Source organism: Notolabrus celidotus, chromosome 6, assembly GCF_009762535.1.
Source record: "Notolabrus celidotus isolate fNotCel1 chromosome 6, fNotCel1.pri, whole genome shotgun sequence".
In the NCBI taxonomy this organism is placed as follows: Eukaryota; Metazoa; Chordata; class Actinopteri; order Labriformes; family Labridae; genus Notolabrus; species Notolabrus celidotus.
In genome coordinates, this window is record NC_048277.1 from 17,250,144 (window position 1) to 17,276,919 (window position 26,776).

At 40.4% G+C, this 26,776-nt stretch overlaps 1 protein-coding gene across 1 annotated transcript; it reads left to right on the forward strand.

The window, feature by feature from the left end:
• The first annotated feature begins 183 nt into the window (after positions 1-183).
• Positions 184-26,776, forward strand: polr3b (polymerase (RNA) III (DNA directed) polypeptide B). Its single transcript, XM_034685751.1, has 28 exons — positions 184-373; positions 689-721; positions 1,471-1,527; positions 1,612-1,676; positions 1,801-1,876; positions 2,796-2,896; positions 3,091-3,182; positions 3,269-3,386; positions 3,629-3,737; positions 5,035-5,157; positions 8,404-8,520; positions 8,599-8,733; positions 9,917-10,078; positions 11,232-11,432; positions 11,609-11,771; positions 13,737-13,890; positions 14,027-14,101; positions 14,235-14,333; positions 14,459-14,586; positions 15,703-15,912; positions 16,049-16,207; positions 16,960-17,077; positions 17,268-17,410; positions 19,815-19,918; positions 23,616-23,782; positions 25,620-25,733; positions 25,920-26,093; positions 26,414-26,776. The coding sequence occupies exons 1-28, from the start codon at positions 302-304 to the stop codon at positions 26,541-26,543; spliced, it is 3,399 nt and encodes a 1,132-aa protein (XP_034541642.1). The 5' UTR covers positions 184-301; the 3' UTR covers positions 26,544-26,776.

Consider the following 26,776-nt stretch of genomic DNA (forward strand, 5'->3'; position numbering starts at 1 on the left):
GTGTTTCATCTTTTGTAAATTTGTTTTGTCCTTCAGGGCCACCGTACTTACATCTAGTAGTGCGATTTATTTATGCAGTCTCTATTTTCTCCAGCATCTCAAGACCCGATCTAAAATGATGAAACGCCTGCCTAATTTTTGAGCACAGTAACGGAACGAATTCCTTGAATCTACCCGCCCGGAAGTTTTAAAGTGGCACACACGAGATAGACACATGCTGGAAGGACTTCCGGTGTTGTTAAACAACATTGATGTAATGACTATAGTTTCATGTTTTTACTGTTGAACAGTAGAAATAAACATGGAGATTCTTGGAGGAGAGTTTGGTGACATGACTCCTCAGGAGTTGGCGGCTCCTGTCAACACCGTGACGGTGAGTTTATTATAAAATAATCAAGGAAAGCTTCACACCACGAGCACAGACAAGCTAGCAGAGTGGCTAACAGCAGAGCCAAACTTTACATGTACTGTGAAGGAAAGAGTCCCAACTGCAGACATTAAATGATTTTGTTGTGTGTCGAGTGTAATTACTGGCTTCAAACATTCTAATTAGTTCACATTTTGTCGGAGGAGCTGTCTTTGCTGTGTTGTTTGTCATGATGCCTTGCTTCATGACAGCAGAATCCAGTAAACAATTAATAGAAAAGTCAGGTGTGCATTTGTTTATTTTCTTTTCTTCTTTTAACAGGAAAAATGGAAACTGTTGCCAGCCTTTCTGAAGGTAATAGAACAGACCTTCACGCACTATCTTGACTTCATCCCTTCATACTGTCCATACAACCTTATTCCTTTTAAAATATGTTCAGTCTTAGTTTATACATCTCAAAATAAATACCTGATATACACTGATATGAAATAAGAAATATTTAACCTTTAAAATAAATGGATAAGTTATTATTATTAATTTTTTAAACAGAGTTTTATTGTTTTTTGTTTTTCCACAAATAGAAGAGAATTAAATCAAATCATACATCCTGCCTTCAAACCACAGTACACATTTAAGATAAAACATTAAGAGTGGATTATAAAAAATAAAACAAAATAACATACTGCCACCATATCATAATGTTTTTTTTAATGTATTAAATGAAATACCTGAAGGATCTTTGTGTTGTCACATGAAAGTAATACTGAAATCTTATATTACTTAAAAATGTGCCATTGACAGCTAGATGATTAAATCCATAGGTTAACTACTGATCAATTATACACTACATTGTTTATCAGCTACATTTTCTGAGTTATATTTTAAGAAAAGACATCCCATCTTTATTTATTGGTATGAATACTCTCTGTGCTTTCCATATGTCCAATGTTCATCTGGTCCTAGAAGATACATTTTATCCATCGACTGTTTTTAACTTAAAAGGCAAATCTTAACGGTCTACGTGAAAAAACAGCATTTATTTCAGTGTGTATATCTTAAAATTTCAGCATTATTTTTGACCCTGTGTTCATTCTCTTTTCCAGGTGAAAGGACTGGTGAAGCAGCATATCGACTCATTCAACTATTTCATCAATGTGGAGGTAAAACACAACATGAGCTAAAATCCTGATGCTGCAGGTGTTTCAGCTGTGTCTTTATATCAATATTTGTATCTTGTTTTTCAGATCAAGAAAATAATGAAAGCCAATGAGAAGATCACAAGTGATGCTGACCCAATGTGGTACCTCAAGTAAGTCGTATGAAGTGTAAGATTCTGTCTTAAAACAGTCCTATGCTGATAACCTCCACAAATATGTATGAAGGAGCCTCCAGATTCAATCCTGAGTTTAAATGTTGTAATGTTTTTTTTTCAGATATCTCAATATCTATGTAGGTATGCCTGATGTTGAAGAAAGCTTCAACGTAACCAGACCAGTGTCTCCTCATGAGGTGAGCTTATTTTGTTGAGCAACACTATAACATGTGACTTTAAAGTAAATGCCATTAAACTGATTTTTTTCCTATTTGGGGAAAGAAATAAACAAATATGCTGGTTGAAGCTTATCTTATATATGTTTTATAACATTGATAATTCAATGTTTTTTTATTTAAGACTGTTGATGTGACACAAAAATGAGCCCTGTGAACACATCACTGATTTAAAAACTTACAGGAGCCGTTCATCATCATGAGTTTTCAGCATTCGTGGGTTGAATCATAAATGGGTTAAATGAATTAAACATTCATGAATTTATTATTTAAATACACTCCTTAACCCTCCTGTTATGTTGTGGGTCAAATTGACCCTTTTTAATGTCTATTTTAGGCAATACATGCCTTCCAAACCAGCTAAATACAGCATACAAATCCGCTCAGCATGTGACAGTGTGACAGCAAGTGTCATTATTGTGTTATTAACATCACTACATAAAAATAAAAAATAAAAATGTAAAATAAAATAGACAAAAATCTATGTCATGTAAAACTACTGTATTTATATTTAGGTCTTTTAAATGTACATTAAAAAAATTTAACAGGAATTTAATGAAAACACAAGTGAGTTATCCTCATTGAACCATGATCTGTGTGAATTAAAGACCACCAATGGACTAAATCTTGATTTAAAAGATTTGATTTAAAAAATGTGTATTGGGATTTTTTGGGGGTTCTGACACTTTTTGATAATTGAACATGCTCGGGGTCAAGTTGACCCAGGAACATTATTGCTGTTCAAGAGAAACAAACATAACAGGAGGGTTAAAGCTATGATATTTTGAATTGGTCATAACTTTGTTAAAATGATGAAATTACATAAGAAAGGACACTCTGCCATAAAGGTACAGCTCATCTCTCCTGTTTGTTTCCACAGTGTCGTCTCAGGGACATGACCTACTCAGCGCCCATCACAGTTGACATAGAGTACACTCGTGGCAGTCAGAGAATCATCCGTAATGCTCTGCCCATCGGGAGGTATCCTAGTTTTTCTTTTAACGTCTGACAGTGTAAAATCCTGCCTGGTGAACTCATTTGTCTGGATTAATTGTAAACGACTTGCTGCGGTTCTTTACTTTACTAGGTTCTAAAAAATAATGATCCAACACACATTAAATCATGTAATTTATTGAGAATGTTTGTTGTTCCTGTACATCCATTCCTTTTCTCAGGATGCCGATCATGCTGCGAAGCTCTAACTGTGTTCTCACAGGGAAGACACCGATGGAGTTTTCAAAGCTGAATGAATGTCCTCTGGATCCAGGTACATGAAGGATGACACAGAAACAGACAAATAACAATATCCAGTTAGAAACAGATATTTTCATAATCTTTGCTCTCTTATTTCAGGGGGTTATTTTATTGTGAAAGGTCAGGAGAAAGTCATTCTGATCCAAGAGCAGCTGTCCAAGAATCGAATCATAGTGGAGCAGGACAGGAAGGGGGCAGTCGGAGCCTCAGTCACCAGGTACCCTGAAAGTTCAGTCAGTGAAGAAACAGAGCTTTAAAAAGGAGCACATTCACATGTGCACTAAGTACAAAAAAACTTGTATCAAACCTTTAACTAAAAGACAATGTATCTTATTACAGGTGTAAATAAGATATTAGGATATCATTTGTGACTATTTTTCTCCATAGTTTCAACTCTTGTGTTTGGGAACATTTTTTATGAAACTTTCTTCTTCTTAACCTGCTGTGTTTTTTTTCCAGTTCCACTCATGAGAAGAAAAGCAGAACCAACATGATTGTCAAACAAGGAAGATTCTACCTGAGGCACAACACCCTGTCAGAGGATGCTCCTATTGCCATCATATTCAAGGTAAATGAGATGTTGAAGATGATGAAGAAGAAGCAGCATAGTCATAGCTTTCGGAGAGTCTCTGGGTGTTTTTAAGCCCTGGACTGCATTATTATTATTATTTTCATTGTTTTTATTATTATTTTAATCATTATTATTTTAATCAATGCTTTAACATTTATTTATCTTATTTATAAAAAATATGTATTTCCATCCATCCATCCATCCATTTTCTTCCGCTTATCCAAAATATGTATTTATTTATCTATTTATTTCATGTGTTTGTCTGATCTTGTTAACTCTACCTTATTTTTAACTTTTCTTTCCACTCTTACTTATTTTATTAATTTTACTGTGTTGATTTTCTTTTATTTTTAAGTATTTTATTTATAATCCTGCCTTTAATAATTTTACCATTGCTGTTATTTTCTGTCTCTGTTATCCTGTGAAGCACTTTGGGCTGCAGGTTTTTATGTATGAAAGGTGCTATATGAATAAAGTTGAGTTGAGTTCGGCCAGTAGAGGGTGCTATAAGGCAGCTAGATCAAAGTTGATCATGCTGCTTTTATTATAGTTTTCTCAGAGGCACAAACAGCATTTTCTGATTGTTTCTGATGATTGTTACTTTTTTATATTATGTGATTTGTCTTTATGTTTCACTCTGTTTTACTGCATTGTTTTGAGTGGTCTGTGTTGGTTGAAGTTATGTGTCAAGGTTTTTTGCAGGTAAGGTGTGCTGTTGGAGATAAATATTTTCAGTTGCTCTTCATCAGATTCACTTGTTGCCCTCTGCTCTGAGTGAAAATGTCAGTCAGCCAGCTGGCATCATTAACTTCTTTCCCCCTCTGAGGACAAGTCTCTTCAAACATGTCAGCTTGTGAGTGCTGAGTGTTTTGATCTGGAGTCAACATCCACAGGCCAGAGTTTGCCTGCTCGCTCTGTTTACTGTGCACTTTTATATCCTGGATGACTTCTTCCTGTGTTTGGCGGCAGCTGTAGACAAAACAAAAAAAAAACAACAGAGCCAGTTTGGGACAGACAATTCAGTTCCCAGAGCTTCACATTTCCATAAGCAAATGTCACACAACCTTATGACTCTCAGTTCACCCTTTACCTCATTATACACACACCTCTCCTCCCCATGACTCCTGGCTCAATTCTTGCTCAAGTAACATGTAAGATGTCACATTTTTAAGGCTTTTAAGGGGTTAATAAACAAAACATTTAAATATCAAGTATTTTTTGTTATGTTTAAACTCTTCCCTCACTTGCATCGAGCCATCAGGTCACATCACACACTCTCTCCTTGTTCACACAGGGTATGGGTGTGGAGAGTGACCAGGAGATTGTGCAGATGATCGGTACAGAGGAGCACGTCATGGCCAGCTTTGCCCCGAGCCTGGAGGAGTGTCAGAAGGCCCAGATCTTCACACAGACTCAGGTACCTCATCATGGTCCATGTGAGCCAGACCTGAGTGATGTGACCATGAATATTAAAAGAACATTACAGGAATAATTCAGAGATAATACAGGTCAGAATTTGTTTACGAGGCACAGGTGATCCTCATTAGGCCCTTAGTTTGTCTGAATTTAACATTCATCTGTTTTGGACAAAGAAATTTTAAATGTTGTCATTGTAACAAAATATACAAGCCTTGACTGCTCATGCATATTCTAAACAATTTTCACAGGTTGAAAACAAACCTGATTGACTATAAATAATGTAAAAAAAAATGTAAGGAGAAAAAAAGGGAATAGAAAACAACAAAAAGTAAGCATAGATGGATGACAACAAAAATATAGAAAAAAGCCATTGTATGTACAATCATTCTTGGACTACGTCAAGTTGCCTACAGAAAGGAATGAAGAGGGAGAAATAACTCTTTAGTTACCTTTAACTCAACCTCTGTGGTACAAGTGTGTGTGTGTTTGTTGGTGTGTAGTTTACTTCTTTCCTGGGTGTTAGATGACTAGGTTAATACTACTGTACTCTCTGTTAAGTACAGTCAACACAACGCCTTAGTCAGCAACAGGTTAGCTTAGCACAAAGAGGGGACAACAGGTAGCAGTTAGAGTGGCTGTGTCCAATGACAGACAAACACTTATCAGCACTTTTAAAAACGTAGGCTGTTTTCGAAACGTACTGATTTGGCCAAAATTCAGTCAGTAGTAAGCAGTAAGTGAAAAAGAGCAAAATCTGCAGTATGCCAAAACTCCCCGGATGTTTACTGATTCGGGAAAATTTCACAGTATGCATCGAACCAGTCTGCCTCGCGTACCGTTTCCCACAGTTCTCAGCGCTCGTTCCGCTTTTTCTTTTCTCTTCTTTTTTGACAGGGGGAACTCAGTTTTTAGGTGCTGTGAAAATTATTCAGTTCCATATAAACCACTTCCTACATTTTTAAATCATAAGTGGATGCTAAAGAAGCAGTTTCACTATCAGCTTCGTGGTTGTTTACTTCCGTTTTCCGAAACCGGAAATCCAGTGACGCTTGGCCCAGCGTACTGCAACACAGATCGAACAGAACAGTCATACTACATGCTAAGTTCAAACGCAGTATGTATTAGGCAGTACCTACAGACTACTACATTAGTGGGTACTATGTAGCAGGCTGTTTCGAAAACATACTTACATACATAGTCTCTGCTCAGTTAGTCGCAACCTTAAAATGATGCAAGTAATCAGGGAGTCATATAACCCACATCCTGTAAAACCTCAAGATGTAGCTTTGATTTTGTACAGATTAAAAAATAATGACTGTGTGATCGGTGAGCTTCAGAGACTTGTTTGCCTTGTTTGTTAACCATAAAGACATGAGAGTGGTCCTCCTATCATCCAACTCAAGAAAAAAATTAAGTTTATTTCTCAGAATAATTGGAAATTAGAATTATACTTCCAAAAAACCAAGCATACCATGACTCTGCATTCATTCATTCATTCAAGTATGAAAGTATTACAAATTTTAAAACCGTGTTGATTGTTTAGCTTAGCGATTAAAGCCCACGCTCCAGTCCTCAACTTTATCTCCATTGTTTCTGTATTTCCAACTGCCCACTGTCCTGTCCAGTAATGACAGGGGCAAAAATCAAAAAACGACGCACACACAGAGTAATTGAAACAATTCACAATGAATGAATTACGACTCCAAACTGTCTATTAAGGTTTTTGTGTTGAAAAAAAAAAGAAATTGTGTTTTGACTTACAGCTTGTGCTGAACTTTTAATTTGTTCAACAGTAACTTTAATGATGGCATGACAACATTTTATAGAAAAGGATCATTTAGAATTTAAAAACACTAATAACTAGTTTTCAGTCAGCTTTAATTCGCCCTTTCTTTCACTCTGAAGAGCTGGATGTTGTTCAGACAGAGAGACATGCGCCGTCTTTTGATGGGGGCGTTTTCTTTGTGATCAGATGACTAAGATTTTGTCTGCAGCCAGTTAAGTAATGATTTTCATGTGTTGTTCAAGGGGCCCGCCTGTTTTCTTTCACATCTACAGATGAATGCAATCGGCCAATTTGTTTTTCATAAAGATTATGTTGTTAGAGGAGCCACTGATGCATTGATGAGGCCACATTTGCTTCCTAGCAACCGGCCACCGCAGCTCTCATGTTCGTCTGTCTGCCGGCCTCCATGATGTCTTTTCATGGTATTCATTGGGTCGTTGTATTGTGCACAATGAGGCCTAAATCTATATAATCAAAGGCAGATAAGGCTTAAGAAACATAGTTAACAGATTATGATCATTCATCTGTATCAACCAAATTTAAATGTCATCTTTCTTCTATTTATAGACACCGAGCTATAAAGATTCATGATTCGATCAACATGTTTATATTTTACATGTTTATGAATTAGTCCGTTACACATCTTATTCAATTTATTTGGTATTTTTAAACACATTTTCCATTAATTATGTTCATATATATTTTTAAGTTATTTTATTTAATATACCTGACAGGGTGGGTGGTCTTTAGCCTCATTAACCTTTGACCTCTCCATTGTAGAGAACTACACATGCAGACAGACTCAGGTGTGCTTTTGTGTGTGTGTGTTTGTGCGTGTGTATGAGGGGGGGAGAGAGAGAGAGATAGACGGATGTATTGTCTTCTCTAGAAAATTGCACATTGTTTAAACAATTTTACAAAAATATGTGTAACAAAGCAGTTTATTAACATACTGCTAGCTTAACTTTTGAACCTCCAAACCCTTGAATATATAATTTTTTTTATCTGCTGCACATAATTAAGAAAAAATAAAATTAGTTGAACAAAATCAAACCTTAAATTACGCTTAAAATACAACACAAGGAATTAATGCAGATAAACATTAAAATGAAGTGATGAATAAAGTCCAGATTGATGTACAAAGAGGAAGAAAAGAGGAAGGGCAGTTTTGTGAAAAAATAAATATGTATTTCCTGTTAAGTAATGAATTGATCTACTGACCTGCCAAGGGACTGCAGATGTAAATTAGCTTTAAGCTAACTCTGGTGAATGCATCAAATGGTGACATTTATGTTAAATATTGTACATGGTCCCTTTACAAATAAATCAAATAAATACGAATACTGTTTTGGAGCAAGTTTGAGGACTTTGGTATCAGATTGGTACCTAAATCTAAAACTTAAGCAAAACATCCTTCAGCCCTCTGATCTCTGGTGTCTCTGCTGCTCCATGTTTCAGGCTCTGAGGTACCTTGGGAATAAAGTGCGGAGGCAGCGCATGTGGGGAGGTCCCAAGAAGACCAAGATGGAGGAGGCCAGAGAGCTTTTGGCGTCACTGATCCTCACACACGTGCCTGTATGTCTGCAGACGAACAATCAGAGGTAGTATTAGGTAAACTCCACTGGGTCGTATCATGTGTCCTTTCGTTTGTAGGTGAAGGAGTTTAACTTTCGAGCAAAGTGCATTTACCTGGCTGTGATGGTGCGGAGAGTGATCCTGGCTCAGGGCGACAACAAGGTGGACGACAGAGATTACTATGGCAACAAACGTCTTGAATTGGCTGGACAGGTAAGCCTCATGCATATATCCACCTTGTGTTCTTATCACTGCTTAAAAAACGGGTCCAATCAGTCCTCTTCTCAAACTCGTCATGTGACAGAAACACGTTGGTCCATTATGTTGTGTTTATATTTCTAATTGTTAACAGGAAGTCGTCAATGAGTTCTGTTTTCATTTTAAAAGGAACCTTAGTGTTCTTTTCTTTCATTTCTTTGTACTGAAAGATGTTTACTGAATTTTCTTTCCTCTAGAAAACAAGACATGCTTGAGGCTGGTTAATAATACAAGTGTAGAAAAAGTACAAACAAGGCTCATGAGCTTCTGAGCCAGTTGATCACAGCACTGAACCAGAGTGCAGGGTCTGCTCCAGTCCTGATCTCTCACCTGCATCTTTGTTCCTGCCTCGTTCTTTTAATAAGACTCTCATTATTTTCTCTCAGCTTTGTTTTTCCCTGTTTTGTTTTCACCTCCCCCTCCCCCTGTATTTCAGCCTGGCTTTGTCAGGAGAGAGATATGAGGTGGCACCAAAATCCAGAAGCTGTGAAAGCATGGGGATTTTTCAGCAGCGCGACAATAGAATTACTGCCTTGACTGGAGCGATTGAGCTAATCCGCAGGCTCGGCTCTGATAATGTAATTACTGCTGTCTTAAGGCCTTTAATTTCCCCCCCAACCTGCTCTGTATAAGGAGCAGGAGGCAGGAGGAGGGGGGCACAGAGCCTTCTTTCAATAGGGGGCTTACACACTAACAACGCTCGCAATCTCCTCACTCTCCAATTATGGTTCCCTGACATTCAACTAATTGGCCTGGCTGCACGACGGAAGCTTAATTTCTTTATTAATTTCAAGCAGAGCTGCCTGTTTGTTTTGATGTATGCTAATGACAGGCTGGGTGAGGGGGTTGAGGGGTGCTGTGGGAGAGGCTGCCTCCTTTAGGCCCGGTGAAAGAGGACAGGGACCTGGGACAGAGGCCAGGTCAGGCTTATCAGCGGGCTGCCACACCTGGTTATTAAAGCCGACTTCTGAACACACCTCAGCTCTGATTAGAGGCAGGAGCAGATGTACAGTTTCACCTGGGAGTCAGACTGTAGGAAAAGAAATGACGACTGTCTGGCATGACTATTCTCACTTGACATCCAGTTTAGAGAATTAACAAGCGAGAAAGGAAATCACAACTTCTCTTTCTCTCCTAGCTCCTGTCTCTGCTGTTTGAAGATCTGTTTAAGAAGTTTAACTCTGAACTGAAGAAAATTGCCGACCAGATCATCCCAAAACAAAGGGCGGCTCAGTTTGATGTAGTGAAGCACATGCGTCAGGATCAGATCACCAATGGCATGGTCAATGCCATATCCACAGTAAGTGAGCACGGCCCCTTTTACACATGTACTCCTCACAGTTTCTAGATAACCTCATGCCCTGAAATGTAGCCTGAAACACATACATCTTCACAGTGTGCAAGAGGAGAAGGAGCTTTTTATAACGGTCACTCTTTCTGGTTTCCACCAAATAAACATATTAGGAGAATACTGTAGCAACTGAGACAATCAGTTAAGAGTACAAAACAGCAAAACCCGGGTCAACATGAACAATGTCATCACCTCGCCCACTCACTCAAGGTGTTTCTCGACCTGCTGTGTTCATACAGATTTTTTTTTTACTAGGTCTGTCAATAAAGCATCTACTTAAGGCCAAATACCACCAGATCCGTCCCCGATCCATCTCCGATCCGCCACAGCACCGGATCTGATAGGTTTCTACTCTAGTCAATGTGTTAACTTCCACTGGATCCGCTCCTTTGCATTCCAGCTGCACCTCTGATCTGGCATGTCGGAATGCAATGGATCAGATACGCAAGACTTCAAATTTTTTCGCTGGATGCTGGAGCACGACTCATCAATTCAGCACAGAGCAGATGGAGCGGGACAGGAAGTCAGGCACCAAAACAAAACGAAAACATCGGGTTAATTTTCAGAATAAAACACTCCGTGTTATCATTAGATCGCTTTTAACTTAACTACAACAACAAACTGTCATTTTGAGCGGAGGCAGGCCTGGAGTCAACAGATCAGAGTTTTTCAGAGGACCATAAAGACAACATGGATGAGGAGAGGAGGAGGAGAATCCTTGATTCAGAAATTACTGCGAGAAAACCTCGGTAACATGACTCCAGATGTCCGGCGGTCCTGCTCCGTGCTGCGTTCCCAAAATGCAACCAGTGGGTGTTGACGGACGAGAGAGAGCACAGAGCCGGACCACAGCGGATTGGAGACGGACCGGACACGGACCGGAGACGGACTGGATACGGATCTGGTGGAAGTCCCGTGTTAGAGTTGTAGTGAACAAATTCGGCAGTTAGCCTTCACACATGCACTCCACTTGGACAATGTCAGCTTATGTTTAGTATAGCTGTGCCTGTGTAAAAGGGCCCATGTCAGAGGTCATTATATTAAAACCTTGTGATCTTCATCAAACCAGTGTGCAGAGTGAAAAAGACATTTCTGTCCACAGGGAAACTGGTCCCTGAAGAGATTTAAAATGGACCGTCAGGGTGTCACCCAGGTCCTGTCCCGTCTCTCCTACATTTCTGCTCTCGGCATGATGACCAGAATCTCCTCACAGTTTGAGAAGACCAGGAAGGTCAGCGGGCCGCGCTCTCTGCAGCCGTCTCAGTGGGGCATGCTGTGTCCATCTGACACTCCTGAGGGAGAGGTGAGTAAGCTGCAGCAGCCACACCTGAGCAACAACATGAAACATCTGTCTAATGTCAGCCATCTAAAAACCAAACCTACTCCAGCTGTGGTAAAACAAACAGTAATAGCAGCACATGTATCATGTATGTATCAAACTTTGAACACCTGTTTTTTTCATGATTGTTCTTGTGAAAGGCTTGTGGTCTGGTGAAGAACTTGGCTCTGATGACTCACATCACGACCGACATGGAGGACGGTCCGATCATCAAGCTAGCCTTCAACCTGGGCGTAGAAGACGTCAACCTGCTGTGTGGAGAGGAGCTCTCGTACCCGAGCGTCTTCCTGGTCTTCCTCAATGGTAAAAGTCCCCTCCACAAGCAGAGCCTAATGAATAAATAAACATGGAGAGTTAAAACTGGATGCTGTTACTTTAGATCACATGAAAAGAAAGTCTAATCCTCTCTTTTTTGAAAGCATTGCTTATGAACATGAAGGGAAATATTGTGTTTAGTTTACAGAAGGCAGTTTTGTATTTTGCACAGAAGCTGATAAGTCATTAATTTCAGGGCAGCAGTAGGTATTATTCTTGAGTCAGAACTTGGCCCCTTAATTACTGTATATGTTTGTCTTGCCACTGATAACTGTCAAATTATATTAGCTGCCATACCATTTAATTAGTTTGTAGCAGCAGGTGTCAAAGCCCTTCAGAGTGTGTTCACTGCACGTGTGCCCTCACACAGAGGCAGAGCACAGTGTCTCCTCTGTTCTCAACTCATTTGTCTGTCAGGCTTGATATGAACAAACCTCTGCAGGCAGTTTGAGCTCAGCAGAGGAGGTTCATGTACACTAATGTGCTTGAGCACTGTTACCCTTTTCTCTGTTTAAAGTTTGTCGTGTTTTTTTAACACATGAGTAGAGTCAGCTTTGTGGTCTTGAGGTAAATTAAAGTATGTGCTGTAACTTTATGATCCTTTATGGATCTAACACTCAACTCAACACCAACTCAACTTTATTTATAAAGCACTTTAGAAACAACCACAGCCAAAACAGAGTTCTGTACATAAATAGACAAACAACGCAGGCATAAAACAAATAAAAACAGGATAATAAAACAATAAAAACAATAAAACAATAGAAACAATAAATAAAAACAAACCATAAAACACTCAAACAGGAGCAGAGTCTCATGTGGGGTTGAAAGCCAAGGAATAAAAATGGGTTTTAAGCTGAGTTTTAAAAATGGACAGTGAGGAGGCTTGTCTAATGTGGAGGGGAAGCTCATTCCATAATTTAGGAGCAGCAACAGAAAAAGCTCTATCCCCTCTGAGCTTCGGTGTTGACCTCGGTACCTCCAGGAGCAGCAGATCAGCTGACCTGAGGCACCGAGCAGGAGTGTAGGGGTGAAGGAGCACAGAGAGGTAAGGCGGGGCCAGACCATTTAAAGATTTAAAAACAAATAAAAGAACACTTTTGTTTTCAAGCAAAAAAAACACCAAACAACTTTGCATTCCAGCTTCTCAAATATCAAAATTACATTATTTATTTTTCTTTAGGTTAAAGAAGAAAAGCTATGATTAACATTTTAACATTTCTATTTAGCTGACTCTTTGCAGACGGGATAATAATAAACAATTTGGAAAAATGTGTTCTGCAAAACAATCATCAGTTGCAACTCTTCTAGAAAACACAAGCCGGACACAAATTCAGCTCAGAAATGTTAAACAAAGAAATCATGAACATGTATTTGTTCATTCTTAAATATGCCTGGTAACAGATTATGAAAGAGTGAAACTCTCGCTGGTCGGAAAATGTTGTCCCACCGCTGTGTTGGCATTGGAGGTAGTAACAAAGGTGTTTCTGAGACGGGATCACAGTGAGATGGTGGAGCGGGCAGAAGAGCGCTGTGTGTGTTTGTTATATCCGAGTGTGTTCGATGTGAAATGATGCACTGGGACACCAATATTACACAGTTACTAGATCAGTATGGAAGCACAAAGGCAGTGAGCTGTGTGAGAGTGTTGTTGAGGACTTGTAATGACAACATCATAACCACAGAATCAAATAGTGTCCTTGGCTAAAGACATACATCTTAGCATCCAGACTTGACAGAATATAAAAACATTATCTTCACAGATTCACATGTGAAAATGAGGATTAAGTAAAAATAAGAAGCAAGTCCGCCCTCTTGTGTGCGGTGAATCTAATTTTCTGTCAAATGTACTGTGATATGTTGTTAAGCAGAACTTTGGTGTTTCTTTAGTTTGATAAATCTTAATGTGTGGGTCTCCATCTTAATCTGAATCTGTCTGAACAATCTCAACAGGTAACATTCTAGGTGTGATTCGAGATCATCAGAAGCTGGTCAGCACCTTCCGACTGATGCGCAGGGCGGGTTTCATCAATGAGTTTGTGTCCATCTCGACTAACTTAACCGACCGCTGCGTCTACATCTCGTCTGATGGAGGACGTCTCTGCCGGTGGGGAACATGAATGATAGAAACTCAAGGACACTTTTTTAAAATCTTAAATTGATAGAACATTCTTAATCATCAAAAGGCCTGGTTAAAAGTGACTGTCTTGATGAGTAATTTTACAGTCTGTTTCTTTCTTCAGGCCGTACATCATTGTGAAGAAGGGACAGCCGATGGTGAAAAACAAACACATTGAGGACTTGTCACAGGGCTACAGGTGAGATCCAGGAGAACCTCTTGTTGGCACAGTCTCTAAAATGTCATGATAATCATATACATATAACTTTGTGGAAGTTTGTGTAACTTGCCCTGCTTATCTTTTAACTTCTGAATTTTATCATTTTTCTCAGAACCTTTGAAGACTTTCTGCACGAAGGCCTGGTGGAGTACCTGGATGTAAACGAGGAGAACGACTGTCAAATCGCTCTTTATGAACACATGATTTACAAGTGAGTGGCCTGAGAGTCACCTGAGGTGTTCCAGGAGATTGTTTGGAATTCCCTCTTTTTCTTAAAGTCATCTAACACTCACACAGTGCCTCCGCCACTTTTAATGCTGTTTTGTATTTCTGCAGAGACACGACACACTTGGAGATCGAACCCTTCACTCTGTTAGGGGTGTGTGCAGGCCTTATCCCCTACCCCCACCACAACCAGTCCCCCAGGAACACATACCAGTGCGCTATGGGCAAGCAGGCAATGGGTAAGAGTCAGCTGAGCTGGTAGCTTCAGTCAGCAGAGAGGGCATTCAGCTGTGGAGATTTCAAATCCTTTCTCAAACATCCTCCACACAGCTGCAGTGTTCACTTCTGTGCATGCAGACACACTAACACCGATACTGACAGTAATCTAATCTCCCCTCAATACTTTTTTAAAGCCTTTTAAACCTGCAGGTTCAGAGTTTACAGTTTTATTTGCATAAGTTAAAATCATACAAAAGCACATTAGAATAACAAACACTATAGATACAAGAAGCCTGCTGGTTAGTCTCCCCCCAAAACCCTGCTCCTGTTCTACTTCACGTCAGAATACATTTGTATGTGTGATTGAGTGTTTTTCTTATGTGTGTGTCAGTGTGTGTATGCGCATGGACATCAAACATGGGGCGCTTGCGTAGGTTCTCTATTGTGCTGTGTGTGTGCGGAGGCCCTTTCCCTGCCAGTCACCCAGAGTGTCATTAGCAATTCATTGTGTCTGCTCTGGCTGTGCTCAGGGGGTCAGTGTGCTCAGCTGCGAAAGACCACAGAGTGCGCACCCGCAACTCCTTGGTAACCAAAACTTCCCCAAACAGCCCTGCTAACATTCGTAAGAGCCCCCACCCCACCGCTTTACCTCCGTCCGTCCCTTCCTCCCCTCCCCCGACTTTTACAAAAACACGGACTGGAACTATATTTGGCCCAATATCCTCTGCCTTGTCTGTTTTGTGTGACTGGTTCTATACATGTGCAAATCTGGTTGTGTGGCTCGGGCCTATTATCACAGACTTTGTGCTTGTAGCCTGATTGTGAAGTAATAGCATCTGACAAATGTCAAGGCTTCCAGGGAGGCCAGGCTTTATGCCATAACTCACCCTGCTCCTGAAATCTGCTGGTCTGAGATGGTCATAACTGGGCCCAGGCCTGACCCACCCACCCACCCTTCAGGAGGATGATGGACGATAATCTGCTAATTAATTATTAAAAGACAGTCATACAGATTGAAAATAATGACTTACATACATTCCCAAATAAAATAAAAAATAAAAAGATGGTCGTATGTTATTGAGCAAGTTATTGAAAGTTTTCCAAACACTGCACAAATCCTTGATTTCCCTCTGCAGGTACAATCGGTTACAACCAGAGGAATCGTATTGACACCTTGATGTACCTGCTGGCATATCCTCAAAAGCCCATGGTCAAAACAAAAACCATCGAGATAATCGACTTTGAGAAGCTTCCTGCCGGTCAGAATGCCACTGTGGCTGTGATGAGCTACAGCGGCTACGACATTGAGGATGCCCTGGTCCTCAACAAAGCCTCACTAGACAGAGGTGAGCGCATGTTGCACGTCACAGAGGACTGAAACATTTTGAATCACATTGTACTCAAAGACTGTTGTATCACAGCATATTTTAAACAACCTTTTCATGTTGAAGACATTTAGAAAGCCTTATCTGTGTGTTTCAGGATTTGGCCGCTGCCTAGTTTATAAAAACGCCAAGTGCACACTGCGGCGCTACACCAACCAGACCTTTGACAAGGTGATGGGGCCCATGCTGGATGCTGCCACGCGAAAGCCCATCTGGAGGCACAGCATTCTGGATGCTGATGGCATCTGCTCCCCTGGTGAGAAGCAGCAAGTGTGGATGTTTTATTTAATGCATGTGTCCTGTCAAATAACCAGCTCCAAACAAGCTCACAAGACACCTTATTTAATGAGAGGGACAGACCAGAAATTAATGCGACAATGTGAATTACAAATGATATTAATCACTTTATCCCAGAGTTATAGAAAAAATGTAGTGACCACTCCATCAGTTCAAGAAGTCTTATTTAAAACAGATGTTCTGAACCTGTAATTACAGTATAGAGTAATAAACTTGTCGACTTTTCCTCAAAGTTCTCTTAGATGTTTTCAAATTTGCCAATTTGATCTTTTCAATTCTACAGCTTAAGACCTTCTGTTAAGTTTGCTTTTACTGGAAGTGACTCAGAATGAGTCGTTCCTTTCTACCAGACTCCCTTTCTTGTCTGAATGTGATCAACTATACCATTAAAAACAGACTGTTGCACATATGGCCCAGTCTTTTCACGAGTACTTTGATCGGTATACATTTTACAGAGCAGTGTAGCTCAGGTGTTCAGTGCCTCACTAAAATTATACTGTTGCTTCATACTGGTGGCCTCTTGGTGAGAGAGGTTTCAGTTGCAGGATTGATAAAGAGCCCACACAGAATTCAGAAATCCCATATTTATGTTTTTGTCTGCTCGTATTGGTTCTACTTATCACTCAGGACCTGATTCAAACTTTACACGGACAGACATACACAGGCTGATCTATCAGTGATAATCTGTTATGTGTCCTGTGTGTGGTACAGGTGAGAAAGTGGAGAACAAGCAGGTGTTGGTGAACAAGTCCATGCCAACTGTCACCCAAACACCACTGGAGGGCAGTACCCAGCCAGGCCAGCCCCAGTACAGAGACGTGCCTATCAGGTGAGTTTATCTCAGCCCCACACACACACCTCAGCTCAGCATGTTTACTGTAACCTCAGTGTGTGTGTGTGTGTGTGTGAGACACACCTGTTGAGCTCCTGTATGAAACCAGATGTAGAAATTAATTAAATAAAAACATTTGTATTTCTTGTAAACTCACTCCTGCCGTTCTCTCGTTTCCTTTCTGCAGCTATAAAGGCTCAACAGACTCGTACATTGAGAAGGTGATGATATCCTCAAACGCTGAAGATGCTTTCCTCATCAAGATCCTCCTGAGGCAGACCAGGAGACCTGAGATTGGGGACAAATTCAGCAGTCGGCACGGACAGAAAGGTGCCAACCTCAGCACTTTCACCTTCAGCCTCCTAATAGTCATTTCAAACCTACATGAGCACAACACAGAGGACCTTACTGATACGCATCCCAATTCAAGCCCTAAATGTTGTCATAGAAGATGGTAAATGACTCGGGTGGACAAAAAACTTTGGTCGTCTCATTGCTGAAGCATTTGTTGAGTCAAGTCCCAGTGGCTGTTGCTCTGTCACTGCCCCCCTGTCCTCATCTTTCAAGAGCTCTTTTCAATTAATTGGCTCTTTGTCCAGTGCCAGACTATGCAAATTTATTACACCCCAGCAGTATTCTGCTGCTACTGGGGGAAAAAGTGTTTACAACCTCCATTGTTTTGCAGCACCTCCCCTATAGAGGGCTGGTATGATGTTTTAATCAAAAAGCTAACTGGCGCCATGCATAATTTACTCTCCTCATTAACGCTGTGGCCACTGGGCGGTCAGCTCAGGACGGGACAATGTCCTCTGTCTCAGATCATGACAGAGAGAGAAAGGTCACCGTGGGGTTAGCTGGGCCAGATTTATAATGGAAAGTCCCAGATGTGCAACTGATGTACAGATAGTTTCAATTAGAGTGTTTGAAGTCACGTTGAGGTGTTCACAGTAACTTAAGATTCAAGAAATGCCTTATTTTTTGCTCTACTTCAAATATTTTTTTCATTTGAAACCACACATTTTCTTATTTTGCACGTGACTTTGACAGAAGAATAAAACTAACACCAAAGTAAGTTTAATTAATCAATTAGCAGTGAATTTCCCTGCAGCTATAGATCATCAGGCTGCTCATGACTAGTCTCATAAGTCCTGGTCAGCAGAGCAAAATAAGTTAATTATTTACCGGTCACACACACACACACACACACACACACACACACACACACAAACACACACACACACACACGCACACACTCTCTCTCTCTCTCTCTCTCTCTCTCTCTCTCTCTCTCTCTCACTCTCTCTCTCTCTCTCTCTCTCTCTCTCTCTCTCTCTCTCCCTCTCACTCTCTCCCTCTCTCTCTCTCCCTCTCCCTCCCTCCCCCTCTCTCTCTCTCCCCCTCTATCTCTCTCTCTCTCTATCTCTCACAGCTGTGGGGGTGGGGGAGGAGGTGCAGGGTAGTCAGTAGTAGGGGCCCATTGTGTAAGCCGCCAGCGTGGAGCTCTATGAGCTGTGATGGAGGGCTCTGGACCCTTGCTGTTGTCTTGCCATTCTCTGCTGATTTCATGCCTCTTTTATCATTCACTTTCACACAAAACAAACAACACCGTGGATGTCTGCTATGAGAACTAGAGTCTCTCTCTCTCTCTCTCCCTCTCCCTCTCCCTCTCCCTCTCCCTCTCCCTCTCCCTCTCCCTCTCCCTCTCTCTGATTATTTCCTTCAACTTTCTCCTCCATTTTCTACTTTCCTTCCTCTTACTCTCTTTCTGCTTTCATCCTACTCCTTTACCCCGATATTCAAGCTTTTTTTTTTTTACTCCCTTTTCTCTCTTTTGATTTTCCCCTTTTATGTTTTCTTCTGGCGCGGGTGTTCTTGCCTTTTCTCCTCTCTTATACACCTTCTTCCTGCTGTTGGATGACTTTCCAGTAAATTGCTGCACTTGTTCCCAGTCAACATCCTGTTACTACATCCTGTCGGGCATCAACAGTCGCTCTGTTGCTGACTGCTCAACTAATAGTGAATTTTTCCCACGTGCATGGATTCAATTTCTCCTCTCCAGTTGATCTTCTCCCACTTCCTCCAAGTTGAACTGAAAGTCATGGATGTGTAATCCCTGCCTCACCTTCCTCCACTTCCTGCTCTCCTTCTCTTCTCTCCTCTTTCTCTTTTTTTCATTTGCAAATGGGTTGACAATCTGTTTACCCTGGCCAGGGAAGAGTGCTTCGGCCCCCTCAGCAAACATTTGCACTCACACTTAAACTCCTGGCTACCAGGGCGCTCGTCTCTCCACGTCATGTGAATCAAAAGATCAGCCTGTCTGTCCACAGGATCATGGAAATGCCATGCTCAGCTAGAGGAGCAGCAAGAAACAAAAATGTTTTACTACAAGTTTGTTAAGTTTGTGGGAAAAGCTCATCTGACTTTTGGATAAAATTCAAAGATATTTCTGTAGACTTTATGTCTGACTTGCATTGTGAGTTGAAGTTACATCGCTCACATTTTTACTATGCTTAATTTGCAGTTTATGTAAATGTATAGTTGAACTACTTTGTGCAAAAATGTGTGTATTTAAATTGTCTCTCCTTCTCTATCCCTGTGTGTGTGTGTGTGTGTGTGTGTGTGTGTGTGTGTGTGTGTGTGTGTGTGTGTGTGTGTGTGTGTGTGTGTGTGTGTGTGTGTGTGTGTGTGTGTGTGTGTGTGTGTGTGTGTGTGTGTGTGTGTGTTTCTGTCTCAGGTGTTTGTGGTCTTATTGTTCCTCAGGAGGACATGCCGTTCTGTGACTCCGGCATCTGTCCTGATATTATCATGAACCCTCACGGATATCCCTCCAGAATGACGGTACGACTCTCCCCACCTGTAGAGGAACTTTTTTCAAACTCAAATCTATGATTGTTTTTACCGCAGATTTATCTACAGAGTATTAGATAAACAAATCCCTGAAAAGTTAAATCTAAAAAAAGTCAGGAAAGGGGCGTTGATTTAGTTTTGTGGTCAGAGCACAAGTCCTAAATGCAGAGGCCTTTAGATGTCTTTGCTGCAGCCCTTCAACCCGACACCCTCATGATGTGTGTCGTCCCAACCTTTAACCAAAATAGTCCACGTCTCTCTTCAGCTGTCCTTTCAATGAAGTTAATAGTTAATCACAAAACATAAAGGTAGACGTGAGTGATGACATTTTCCCTGAACTCGTGGGAGAAGCATCAGAGCAGCAACTAATAGTTATTTTAACCTTAAACAGAACAAATAACGTATTAGTATAAATAGTATTAATGATAAACCCATGATGGCATCTTCATATGTCTTGTTTTGTATTTTATGTATCGACCATTTAAGATCCAAGAAGGCAGCACGTCTGCCTGACTGTTCGTCTGTTTATGACTGCCTGAATGATATCTGTTTATGCCAGGGGTGATAACAATTGATCACTCACGAATTGACTTATAAACTGAAGGACACTTCTACTTTTTTTTTTAACCCTGTTTTGGGATCTTACAGCACTATTGGTGTATTTGATGTTAGTCGATCTAGCGTCACTGGGACTGACCTTGACAGCATTCAGTTTCAGGAACATGTTCGTACTGCAGTGTCTCCTGAAGACAAATGCTATCACTCATTACCTGTCTTAATATGTGAAACCATCCTTTGCGCTGTCCTTAAGTATCTGGAGCACTCTGTCTGGACAGAACGTCATGCTTATTCACTGTTCAGAGCTGGCGAGCAGACGTGTTGCTTGATTTTGATGACAGGTCTTGAGTTCAATTCATTTATCCACAGCATCGCCCCACTGGCTCATCTTTCTGTTTCCATGTGACGTAAAGCATCATAACCGTTCAGCTTGGTACCAAGCGGCAACCTCCGGTCCCAAAATATGAGCTCACGCGGAAACGTTATCAACTGCAATTCATCGAGAATCCGCTTGAGGCTGGCTGCAGAAACACTGGAAACCAAATAGACACCAATTCAAAAAAGACGATCTTTGCAGCATTAATAAACATTTTACGGCCTGGTTCAAAAAACGGCTTGGCCCTACAAAGCTAATTTCTCTATCGGCACACACTGTACGGGGGGTGAATTTTTTTCTAACACAACGGTTCAGAAGATATTAACATTACGAGTTTTTGCCCAAATAAGGACATGACTGACGTGACTCCCGGACAGGAACACATAGCTGTTGGCTAAGAGGCTCAAACACCGCCTCTTTACGTCACACAATGCCTGGTTGAGTTCCACATTTCCAATATGGCTGCCGCCGTGGATTGGCTCCAAAACAGTGCTCAGGACCAGATGGGTGACGTCACGGATACTACGTCCATTATTTATGCAGTCTATGCTTGGGACAAAAGAAAAGCCTGAACTGAATTACTTTGTTGCTGACCTGGATTCCTTTATTTCACTTAACTCCTTTGGTTGACAACTTCCTACGCTCCATACTCTTTACTTTGGATCACAGCGATGACATGGAGAGAACAAACATGTTGGCTCCTCCTGTTGGTTTATTGATAACTTTATGCAGCACTGTAAACAGCTGCTGCTGGCAAGACAACTCACATCCAGTGCAACCAATCACGGATTCAACATATAAACATGCAGATCTTGATATTCATTGGCTGTGACAACACTCCCTTTACTTCTGTTTTTCCTATCTGACTTTGTGGACTTGATCTTAGTGTCATGATTTTATTTTAAACTTCTCAGGGTTCACACAGATTTTTTTTGTCTCACAACAGATGTCTAGGTTTTCAAATCGATGAATCTCAATGGTCTTTCTTGTCTGCGAGTAGACGAAAACGTTGGTGTAATCTCATCTATAAGTCTGTTTTGGGTCTGCTTCCTTCAGACCTTCTAACTAGGGATGCACGATATTATCGGCACATTATCGGTATCGGCCAATATTGGCTTTAAAATGAACTATTGGATATCGGCCAACACGCCGATATTAACCGATAAAATAATGGGCTGCTGCACACATGTTGGGCTCATGTTTAAATGATGTATTATTTGTTTTTAACAGAGGCGTCGCCTTTGTCTCCTGCCCAGGGACTACAGATGTAAATTAGCTGCTAGCTAATTCTGGTACAAGTAAATGGCTCTACACTGTCCCTGTTGAAATAAACAAACAAACAAATAAATAAATAAAAAATGTTTTAAGTTAAATTTGAATTTAAGCAGCAGTCTGTAAGGTTCATGTAGCTGACTAATTTAGGCATATTTACTGTCAAAGAGTAAACCATTTTATTTAACTTGGGTTTAATTGCTGTACAGTTGCACTTTCCACATGTTCCCTGTGAACAGAGGTTAGGTTTACTTTCTATGTCAAATGTGAAATTGGCCAAATTTGCCCTGGTTGTGGGTTTTGTTATGATTGTCTCAGGGAGAGCATCATCCAAGTTTTAAGTAGGATGTATCTTTGTATGACTTTTTGTTTGAAAGCAATTGTCATAATTAAATATGCAGTTTTAGGCATCAAGTATTTTTCTTACTTTGCACAAGAAATGAATATTACAGAACAAATGTGATAAGAGTATCACTATAATACTGTACGCTAATTCCAATACAGAAGAGAATTGATGATCTCTGCAATTAGGTGTGCTAAAAAAATATCGGTATCGTTAATCGGCTAAATGAGTTGTAAAATATCGGCATATCGGATATTGGAAAAAAATCCAATATCGGGCATCCCTACTTCCAACCTACATCAGACTTATTATGATCAACTATTATCAATAGTGAAATGGTGTGAAACTGAGCCTTAAAATAGTTTGTTTTGATCTTATTAATTAGTAACCAAATGAACTCATCTCTTCTATTGTGTGTGATTTTTGTGGCTCAGGTTAAATCCACCTCTAATAGTTTGTGTTCTTACAGCCAGACTTTAAACTTTAAACAGTTATCTGTGAATGAACTTTGTCTGTTCAGGAGTTTGTGTCTCTTTCCTGAAACAAAACCTCTTATTATCCTCCCTCTTCTTCTCTCTGGGTTATCATTGGCTCCCAGAGCACACGTCCATTGATGCCGTTAAGCAGCAATCTTACTGTTCACAAAAAGATATTTGTTGCCACGGAGACAGCCGCCTGTAGCAGTGTGTGGAAGTTTTATCAAACGTGCGCAGTACATCTGAAGTGCAGGGTGGTGCTGAATGAGAATGACATGAAACTTGGCTCAGATTCTGTCCTCTTTTTGTCCCTTACACTGTAAAAACTTGAGCGATCTTTACTGCTGAAGTTGTCAGCGTGTTTACTCTGTGGTTGTCATGGAAAACACTCAGCAATGTTTGGCTCAGAAGGATGTTTCTGTGGCCTGGGAGTAGGTGTTTCCTTTTATGTGGCGGGGTCAGAGGTCATCTGAATGCGACCTCAGTGGAATTGTTGAAATCAGTCACCCTTGGACTGCTGGTCCCATCCTGAGGCGTACATGTGTAATCTAATTTCACCTTAAATATCAGCATTTGTTCCCAGGAGAGAGTGCAGGTCACAAAACCGTTATGTTATGACTAGTTATGTTTCTGCATTTCAAAGAGTTTGTTTGATTCCGTCAGGTCGGAAAGCTGATAGAGCTGCTAGCTGGGAAGGCCGGGGTCCTGGATGGACGGTTTCACTACGGTACGGCCTTTGGAGGAAGCAAGGTGAAGGATGTGTGTGAGGATCTCATTCGTTATGGATACAACTACCAGGGCAAAGATTACGTCACCTCGGGGATCACCGGGTAATCAAGAGCTCATGTTTAATCCCACTCAAAATAACACTTCACGTTAATCCAAAGAACACCTTATTTTATTGACTTCATCTTTGATTCTTTCAATTTTAATTCATTTCTTTACACAGTGTTCCAAATTTTTATGAATATTTTAAAAACTATGTTAACAGTCCTTTTTAGATTTGTAAGGAAGTCAGATAGTGAATATATTTCTTCAACTGTGTGGTTAAAATTATGCTTTTCAAGTGTATTTTTAAATAAAGGCAGAATGAGTGTGCCAAATGATTATGCAAGGATAAGAGCATATAGCTTGTGAAAATTTAAAACTAGGCACCATTTTAAACATTCTATTGATTGAAAATAATGATATTTACTACAACTGTATTCAAACTTCAACAAAAACAACACTTTTCTTTAGATTTGTATACAAAATAAAACTGTTTATGTCTTTAAAACATTTCAAATCTAAAGTGTTTCTCAAATGTCCAATATAACCTCCTTTTCTTTCAGTGAGGGTCAGAGGTCACTGGTAAACTGATTTAGTTTCTGATGACTTCTCTGCTGACACTGTGTTTTGCACCTTGTATGGCTTTCCAAAGATGCTCTTTGAGCTGTATTTCTTGCCATTACTGTAAATTATCTTCTTCAGTATTGACCACAAGTTCTCAGTCGGGTTGAGACCGGGTGAGCAGGCAGGCTAGTTCATGAGGCGATCCTCTTTAAAGCCCTGAGATGCCATCCTGTCCTGGGAACATGAGGCATGTGACGGTGCATTGTGCTCATGCATGAACATTAGCATCTTTTTCACTTTAGCTGAATATCTTTTCCTCCATGGAGGAAAAAACAAACCGAACTGGCCTGCCTGCTTACCCGACTGAGAACTTGTGGCCAATTATAAAGAAGATAATTTACAGCAATGGCAAGAAATACAGCTCAAAAGAGCCATATTGGAAAGCCATACAAGGTACAGCACACAGTGTCAGCAGAGAAGTCATCAGAAACCTCACTAAATCAGTTTACCAGTGACCTCTGACCCTCACTGAGAGTAAGGAGGTTATATTGGACATTAGAGAATCACGAAATGTTTTAAAGACTTTAACAGTTTTATTTTGTATAAAAATGTAAAGAAAACTATTGTTTTTGTTGAAGTTTGAATACAGATGTAGTAAATATTATTATTTTCAATCAACAGAACGTTTAAAATTGTGCCTAGTTTTAAATTTTCACAAGTTATATGCTCTTATCACCAACTTGCATAAGAATTTGGCACACTAATTTCTGCAGATTCTGCATTTATTTAAAAATACAGTCAACGTACTTTGAAAAGCATAATTTTAACCACACAGTTACAGGAATATATTCACTATCTGACTTCTTGACAAATTTGAAAATGACTGTTGACATAGTTTTTAAAATATTCACAAAAATACAACTTGCATAATAATTTGGAACATGGTGTACATTAGATACTTGCACATGAAGACATAAATCTAGTTCATTACATCCAAAGCATTCTCAGGGCGATGTCCAGATTTTAAGGTAATGCTGCAGTAATGACAACTCAACACATACTGCAGGGAGACCTCTTTAATTAATACACCTGTGAGGAGGAGCACAGTGTTTTGGCAGCCAAATGTCAGAGATAGAATTTCTGAGCTACACAGAGTGAACCTTTGTTGTCAGAAGTTTTCACTGTGAAGTGGATTTTCACAAGACAACAACTCCAATAAAACAAACTGATACAGAGAGGTGGTTATGACTCGTGTGAGAAGATGTCATCAGCAGGTGTTTAGTACTTTATGGATGTTTTAACTGTGTTTCTGTTTGGCTGCTGTGTTATCATTAGGGAACCTCTGGAGGCTTACATCTACTTTGGCCCGGTATATTATCAGAAACTGAAGCACATGGTCCTCGACAAAATGCACGCCAGAGCTCGAGGACCCAGAGCTGTACTCACCAGGTAAACATGATAAGAAAGCACACCTCAGAGTTTGTCTGTTTGTTTTTTTGTCTTTTTTTTGCGCTTATTTGTTAGAAGTTTTGAAACAGAAAAGACAATGTTGTTTATCATCCTTTAGACATGGAGCAGGTCCAGTAATAAACTGCAGCCCTCTTTATTTCCTAAATGTGTCTGTCCCCCTGTTAGGCAGCCAACTGAGGGCCGCTCCAGAGATGGAGGTCTCCGTCTGGGCGAGATGGAGCGCGACTGTCTGATTGGCTACGGAGCAAGCATGTTGCTGCTGGAACGCCTCATGATCTCCAGTGATGCATTTGAGGTGGATGTGTGCGGACAGTGTGGCCTTTTGGGATACTCAGGGTGGTAAGTGGAACAGCAGTTTCTCTCGAAGAACTGGGAAAGTTTGTCGGGGTATTTTAAAGAGCGTCTCTCTGAAAAACTGGATGATTCAATAATCTTGTTGTTTCATCCTGTTTCTGCCTCATGTCCTCAGCCTGGGTAAAACTAGCATAGGTTTAGTAGGATGTTTAAGCACAACAAAGTAGATATTGCATGAACTTCTTCAGTTTCACAAGGACTTTTCAGTCAAGATTGATCTCTAAGCGAGTCCTTATGTGTGATAGAGTAAAGTTAGTATTCTTCTGTATTGTCTCCAGTCTGATTCTCAGCCTTTCATCTTCCAGGTGTCACTACTGTAAGTCATCCTGCCATGTTTCCTCACTGCGTATCCCGTACGCCTGCAAGCTGCTGTTCCAGGAACTTCAGTCCATGAACATCATCCCCCGACTCAAACTGTCGCGCTACAACGAGTGACCAGGACAGAAACACAGTCTGTGAGTGAAAGGATCAGAGGTAGAGATTATGTAAGGAGTCTGAAAGTACATCATGTGTAAAGATACCAGAGCTGTCGTTAAGCTTTAAAATGAGAGATTTTGGCTTTTGTTGGTTTTCACAACCCTAAAATGTGAAATTTTTGTTGCTACTTTGTCATCATTACGCTCTTTGTATGTGTACATAATAAACACAGAACAATTATTTCATTTTCA

Bases quoted from the DNA above. Each gene is read 5' to 3' on its own strand.
- polr3b (XM_034685751.1), top strand. From the start codon at position 302: ATGGAGATTCTTGGAGGAGAGTTTGGTGACATGACTCCTCAGGAGTTG. The intron at 8,521-8,598 runs GTATGTCTGCAG...TTTCGTTTGTAG, and splicing joins TGATCCTCACACACGTGCCT to GTGAAGGAGTTTAACTTTCG. The intron at 10,079-11,231 runs GTAAGTGAGCAC...TTCTGTCCACAG, and splicing joins TGGTCAATGCCATATCCACA to GGAAACTGGTCCCTGAAGAG.